The following is a 6,763-nucleotide window of genomic DNA, read 5'->3' on the forward strand; positions in this document are numbered from 1 at the left end:
CTGGGCACTCTCCTTTGGATGCACATGGCCGGCTCATGTGCAGCCTCTCATCTTGCAGCACCCCCAAGTCCTTCTTGGCAGGGCTGCTCTCCGTCCCTTCATGGCCCAGCCTGTGAGATCAGCTGGGCTGGGACTGTGTCACAGCCCTTGGACAGAGCAGCTCCCTGCCAAAGAAGGCAGATCCCAGTGCCCACACAACTCCACCCTGGCCACGAGGTCACAGCAGGCTCTGAGGTCACAGAGGTTCCAGACCCGGTGGTTGCACAGCAGCACAAGGAGCGAGCAGTCAGTCCTTGAGCACAACTGTTGCAGCAGCAGCAGCAGTGGTGGCAGCAGTGGTGCTGACATTGGGACAGCGGTGTCAGGACAGCGGTGGCAGCAAGCGCTGCGGGACTGGCAGAGGGCAAGGCACCATGGCCCTTGCTCTGCGCCTCTTCCTCCTGCTCCTCCTGGCCGTGGCCCTGCCTGCCAGGGCTGCCCAGGCTGCTCCGCTGCAAGTGTGGCGAGCAGGTGAGCCGGCAGCCTGGCTCCCCTTTCCCGGGACAGCGCTCCCTGCTCCCCGGGAAGCGCTGGGGATGGTTTTCCCCAGGCCTTTAGGGAGGGTTTCCTCTGGGGGTGGGAGACAGCCCTGGGGGCCCTGTGCTGCCCCTGTTGCCTCTCCAGGGATGTGTCACAGGGCCTGCAGAGAGGGTGCAGAGTGACCAGGAGCCAGCCCAGAGCTGCCCAGGCCCCTGTGCAGCTTTGGCCTTGTGCATTCACATCTAGCTCCCACAGCCTTACATGACCCCCTTGCAGTGCCCATTTACTGTAAGCAGTGGGGGATCCCAGCACACCATGGAAATGCCCTGGTCTTTGCACTCTTCTAGACTGGAACGATAAGATGGCTTATATCGAAAAGCTGGTGAACGACAGTATGAAGACTCTATGGCATGGTGGAGGCAAGTTCTCTGTGTTCCTTTCCTGAAAAATAATCAGTGTCCATGTGGCAATGGCTCAGTCATGAGCCCTATCCCTTAACATAATCTCCAGGTTTAAACAATCTGGAAATCTTGCCCTGCTCCCTTCTGTGATCCCACAGGATCGCTGTCGGTGGGAGGAAGGAGCATTTAGCTGTCCATCCTCCTCCTGTGTGCAATGCCACTGTGTCCTTCCGTGTGCTCTGTGCAGCCATGGAGAAGAGCAGAGAGGGAAGGGGCCAGGCTCAGGGCTGTGCCCCGGGGCTGAGCCTTTCTCAGCTCCTTTGCCGGCCCCAGGGAGCCTGAGCTGCTCCTGCTGCCACTGCCAAGCCCTGGTCCTGCCTGGGGCTGGGTTGGGAGCTGCTGGCAGCTCCAGGGAGACCTTTCTGCCCCGACTGCCCCACAAGGGGCACAAGGGGCCCCTCCCAGTGTGGGGCCACTGTGGCCAGGTGCCCCTGGCCCTGCTCCTGAGTGGAAGGCAGAGCTGAGGGAGTGCCTTGGAGGGCACCAATCACCCAGGTGCCCTCACTGCCACTTGGGCCTGAAGGAGAAATGAAACTTCCCATTAAGGTCCTCCTAAATGGAAGAACCGAGACATAGGAGACACGAAATCCTTGGAGGCAGCCAAACATCTGGAGCAGATGCTGAATGACCTGGAGAGACGCCGTGGTGGGTGCATTTCCCTCAGCCTTCACCTGGGGCTCAGCAGCCGGGGGCTTTGGCTGCACATCTGGACACGCTGTGCCCGGAACAGCGGGAAGGGATCCATGGCAGCCTCGCTGCCCCGCTGCTGCTTCCACGCCCTGCAGGGCTGTTTGCCAGGCTGGCCTGGCAGCAGCTTCTCCCCAGCCTCTGCAGGAAGGCATTTGGCATCTGCTGACAGGCAGCCCCAACTGCACCATGGGCCATAGATGCCCTGAGATCCCCTGCAATTTCCTAATCTCCAGTCAGATCAGGTGTAGGGGCTTTTTCAGTCAGGGAGGTCTCTGGCCCAGCCCCAATAACCTGGCCATTTTCCTGATCCTTATCCACGACTTGACAAGTATTGTCTCCTGAAGTTGCCGTCTCCTGCAATGGTTCCATCTGACCCAGCTGTCCTTTTTCCTTTCTCAAGCAATGGAGCAAAAGTCCATGCAGGTGGGGCCATATCCTGTAGGAAGCAATGGCTTTGTGCCAGCCACTGATGCAGGAAAGGACATGGGCAGAGGTACAGGAGATAATTGCTCCACCAGGCTCAGCCCTTGGTGGGGCTGTGTGGCAGCAGCTCTTTCCCCCAGGGCCTGCCCTTGCCCAGCCCGGCAGCAGCAAAAGCTGGAGGAGGCCTCTGGAGGCTTGGAGGCCTCTGGAGCTCGTTCACAGCCCCGGGGAAAGGGGACTCGTGCACCAACACCCCTCCTGCTGCAGCTGCTCTGGAGCTGGCCCTGAGTGCCCAGAGGCCCAAGGCACAGGAGCAGCCCCGAGAGGGAGCCCTGCCGTGAGCCCAGGGCCAGAGCCAGCCTTGGATCCCGACTGGGCAGGGGCTGCACTGGCTCCTGACAGGGCCTGACTCTGTGCCCTGGGGCTGGGGGAGCTGTCATGGGGCAGGGAGGGCCAGGGCTGGCAGTGGCTGCTCAGGGATGGCTTTGGCCCGTGTTCTTCCAAGCAGCCACTGCCCAAGCAGCTGCGCTGGCCCCGGGCTCTCCTCCCGGCCGGCTGGGCGTTGTTGGGTGGCACAGCCTGTGCCAAGGGGCAGCAAGGTGCCTGCAGGCCCCAGCTCTGGGGGAAACGGAGAACGTCCTGCCCGCATCCACCGTGCTGCCAGCTCAGCAGTGCAGCACAGCATGGGCTGACGCTCCCCATTGCTCCCACAGAAGTGCTTGGCAAGTCAGACACTGACGCCCAGAATCCACGGAAAACACCAAGAATTATCTGCCCCCAGGATGTGCGCAGGTCCTGCATGATAGGCACGGTAGTGACACTGTTCACTGTGCCAATTTCCGTGGTACTGTGCTATGCTGGGTTCCGGTTGTGGAAGGGAAAGAAACGGTAAGTGTTGGCCCATCTCTACCCTCCAGCTTCTTTAAAGGCTGCACATAGTCAAGAACATTCAGGGAACAGAGAGGCTGCAGTGTAGGTGTGGCCCGTCCATGGTTGTCCAAAGAACTCTCCTGAGGGTTCTGCTGCTGCCCAGAGCTTTCATTGGCCTCTTAATTGCTGGGCCATGTCCTGGGGGGCCCGCTGGGGCTGCAGCCAGTGCTGGCTCCCACTGAGGCTGCCTGGCCAAGAGCAGCCCCAGGGGCACAGGGCAGAGGCAAAGAACAGTGGGGAGGAGAAGAGCAGGGACGAGATTGCCCTTGAAAGGCAGAGGCGCTCTGGGGCCCGCTCCTGGCCACGGAGCCTGCCCAGAGCCGTGCCCTGCTCGCCGGGGCCTTGAGGGGCAGCTGTGCAGCTGGGCCAGGCTGTGCCAGCAGCTCCAGCCGTGCTGGGGAGCCTTGCCAGCTCTGGGCCCTGCTGTGCAGGAGGCTCCCTGTGTGGCACTGGCAGCTGGGCCCTCAGCCACCTCCTCTCTCCACAGTCGCGCTGCCGCCGCTCCAGCATCCCTGCCGAGAAGGCGTGCCTCTCCCTCTCCCCCAGAGAGACCAGAGACCATCGCCTTTGACAGCTCTCACCCGAGGCCTCGGCAGCCTGAATTGCCCAAGAAAGCAGAGCACCAGCCCTCCGTGCCTCCCCCACAGCCCCCCAGCCCGGCCTTGAAGCGGAAGCCTCCTGAGATCCCCCCACCTCCACCCCTCCCGAGCCCGCCGCCCTGGTCCAACTAGGACTGCAACTGGGCTAGCCACGCAGGGCTTGGGCCACCAACAGCTTGGGCACCTGCCCTCCTCCGTGTTACCTACGGACAACAGCCAGAGTCCGTTTTCATACTCTTGGACCTTCAACAGGAAGGGCTGGAGATTCTTCCCATGCCCTTTCTCATGCTTTACCTCTTTGATTTTCATACAGTTGGGAGCTCGTTGCATCTCTTAAAGACTTTATTAGCACTGCATGTTTTGCCTTACCTGTCAAGGGAAAAAAATAAAAAAATTCTTCAGTTTTGATTTCATTTTTAGTGTGATTTGGCCGCTCACATTTTGAGTAATTAATTTTCTACGGTACTTCTTCCCTTTTTCCTTACTATCCATAAAAAGTTCTTCTGGACATAAAAATCACCAGCTTTACTGAGATTTACCTCAAAGCCCAGAGGGGAATCTAGCACCAAATATTCTTCCTCTGTACTGCACAACAAGAAATATTCAGAAGAATATTCACTGGCAGCTGAGGCTCGTGGAACTCCCAGAATACTGAGCCTGCAGAGGAGGCAGACAGCCCTGGCAGTGGCTGAGGGGACTTCTACTCACAGACTCCTCTGAAAGTGTGTCACTCCAGGAGGAGAAAGCCTTTAAACCTGTGCCTTACCTTCCTCCTGTGCTAAAATGTAAGGTTCCTCCTGAGCTACAAACAATTCTCCATTCCTCAACAAAGCTACTCATGTTCGTGACTTATCTTAAAGAGCAAAAGCAAATGTGGTCAGAAATTTCTCATCAAACCTGTTTGCAGAGAAACGCCACCATATGTGAGAAAATAGTTCTAAGCATCAGCTCAGTCAAACGAAAGCCAACCCTGAACTGAGCAGTGCTTTAAATGAACTTGAATTCTCTTTCCTCACCTATCAGCCTATCGGGTTGGTTTGCTCCTTTTTTGTCCTTAAGGCAACATTAGAACAATTTGCTCTTGGCAGGACTCCTTGCATGGCTCCGGCTGTAAATGTGTTGGGCTGCAGCACAGGGCCAGGGCGGAGCTCAGCAGCCCCATCAGAGCCCAGGGCCATGGCCCTTCCCTGCCGGAGACCTCCGAGACCGGAGCCTGGCCCGGCCCGGCCTGGCCCCAGGTGATGGGCTCCGCCCGCCTGCTGTGCCTGCAGCCAGGCCCAAGGCTTTGCAAGAGGCTTTTTCCCAGCTTTGCAAAACCTCGGCCAAGTGACCCTTTGCTGTGCTGAGAAGAGCAAAAACCCCCTCAAATGTGACCCCGCTGCACACCTCATGAGGGATGCCTGCACACCTTAGGAGAGGCCATCAATACTCCTTTGTGATTCATGAGGGATCCCTGCACCCCTCGGTATGGACCCGAAAATATCCATGTGTGCCTCATGAGGGATCCCTTCACCCCTCAGCAGGGACCCCAAAATATCACTGTGTGCCTCATGAGGGACCCCTTCACCTCTGAGCACAGATCCCAAAATATCACATTGTGCCTCATGAGGTTCAGGCCCAGATTGTTATTAACAAAAATTCGGTTAATATTTTTTTTGTGAGAAAGAGTTACAGAGACGCAGCCAGATCTGTCTCTGCCAGGGTTCTTAGTGCTTTGTTATTGTAATCACAGGTCGTTGAAGCTTATCTCCTCTTTTGTATTAGTAAAAGCCCTGGCTGGGTGGGGTGATGGCCCTTCCCCGAGGCAGTGCTCTCTTCCCAGCATAGGGAAGACACCTGAGAGGGTGGGGGGGGTTATGCAAAGTGACTCCAAGACCAGCATGCTTTGGGACCTCGACTCCAAAATGCAACGAGAAAACCCCAAAAACAACGAGCCAAATAAGAGTTGAGAGACTAAAGTGATGTCTGGACATGAGGAGCCAAGTGCTGAGCCTGCAGAGATGCAGAGCCCCTCTCGCCCTGAGCAGAGAGTCGTCCCAACGCCGGGACCAGGCAGCTGAGATGCTGAGAAAGTACCATCTGACGGGGACATCACGCCCTAAAGGCTCCCACGAGGACTGGATCCCCCGGCTCTGCCCCTAGTGGACAGAGCTGCGCATATCCTCCTCCTCTGAGTCGCCCTGGGAGACGCGACGGGGACTGCAGCCCTGCCGAGCCGCCCAATCCTGAGCTGATCACTTTTAATAAAGGCATTAAAAAGGAGAAGAAGTCTCCTGGCCCTGTTTATTTCAGCTGGGGGTGCTCGTCCGGGATAGCCACGCCGCAAGAAGATTCAAGACTGGCCATCTTGGACTTCAGGACAGCTGGCTATCAGGACCAGAGGGATCGGCTCAGGAGCAACGACACAGAGGAGCACTGGAGCACCGGATTGGTGAGAAAGCCGATGGCGGGAGTGGGAGACATGCGCATGTGTGTGTGAATGAGACGGAGGCCGGTAGCCGGACCTTCAAAGTGATAGTGGACCCCTCAGTACCGCGGTTCCGTGCTTTCACGAGAAAGCTGGCCGGAAACAGGGGGAAGCGAGTGGAATTAGCGTGAGTGAGTCTCCCAAGGGGGAATAAAGGGCCTCTCTCCTCCGGGCGTGCGGAGGGAATATTTGTATGAGTGGCACACACCCCAAAGTAAGTCCTGACAGAGGGAAGTCAGGCAGATTTGTCAGTCCCGAGAAGGATTTGGGTAGCATTTGTAAGTCTCGAGAAGGATTCCCGTAAGATTTGTCAGTCCCGAGAAGGATTCGGGTAGCTCACAAGCCCTGCAGGCAAAAGTAAGTCCTGAGACAAGAGTCAGGCACAAACCCCAGCGAAGGAGGCTGTGGTTTTCTTTTAAGTCCTGATATAGTGAAGCCTAAAAATTGGCGGGTTAGGCAAACTAAAAATCAGGCAGTTGTTTTTTCTGACTGAGGGAGTCAGGCACGACCAGGATTGTTAAGGCCGAGGCTTCATGTGTTCAAGTCCCGATAGATGTAAGATCTGACGGGGGGAAAGTTGGGCAGTCAAGAGATTGGGCAGTTGTTTCAGTATAAAGTCCTGAGCATCAGGCAGAAATTTGAAGTTCAGTGGAGGAGGCTGAAGCTCCTCAAAG

General features: G+C 57.1%; 1 protein-coding gene across 1 annotated transcript; it reads left to right on the forward strand.

The window, feature by feature from the left end:
- The first annotated feature begins 413 nt into the window (after positions 1-413).
- On the forward strand, positions 414-3,754 carry LOC135442041 (prophenin-2-like). The gene is made up of 4 exons (XM_064701590.1): positions 414-510; positions 2,071-2,163; positions 2,807-2,981; positions 3,511-3,754. The coding sequence occupies exons 1-4, from the start codon at positions 414-416 to the stop codon at positions 3,752-3,754; spliced, it is 609 nt and encodes a 202-aa protein (XP_064557660.1).
- The last annotated feature ends 3,009 nt before the right edge of the window (positions 3,755-6,763 follow it).

This window comes from Zonotrichia leucophrys, unplaced genomic scaffold (genome assembly GCF_028769735.1).
Source record: "Zonotrichia leucophrys gambelii isolate GWCS_2022_RI unplaced genomic scaffold, RI_Zleu_2.0 Scaffold_897_19945, whole genome shotgun sequence".
Taxonomy (NCBI): Eukaryota; Metazoa; Chordata; class Aves; order Passeriformes; family Passerellidae; genus Zonotrichia; species Zonotrichia leucophrys.

What these genes read in the sequence shown, in the direction of transcription:
- LOC135442041 (XM_064701590.1), top strand. Translation starts at nt 414, where the DNA reads ATGGCCCTTGCTCTGCGCCTCTTCCTCCTGCTCCTCCTGGCCGTGGCC. An exon ending in GCTGCAAGTGTGGCGAGCAG is followed by an intron (nt 511 to 2,070) that starts GTGAGCCGGCAG and finishes TCCTTTCTCAAG; the next exon opens with CAATGGAGCAAAAGTCCATG. An exon ending in TTGTGGAAGGGAAAGAAACG is followed by an intron (nt 2,982 to 3,510) that starts GTAAGTGTTGGC and finishes CTCTCTCCACAG; the next exon opens with TCGCGCTGCCGCCGCTCCAG.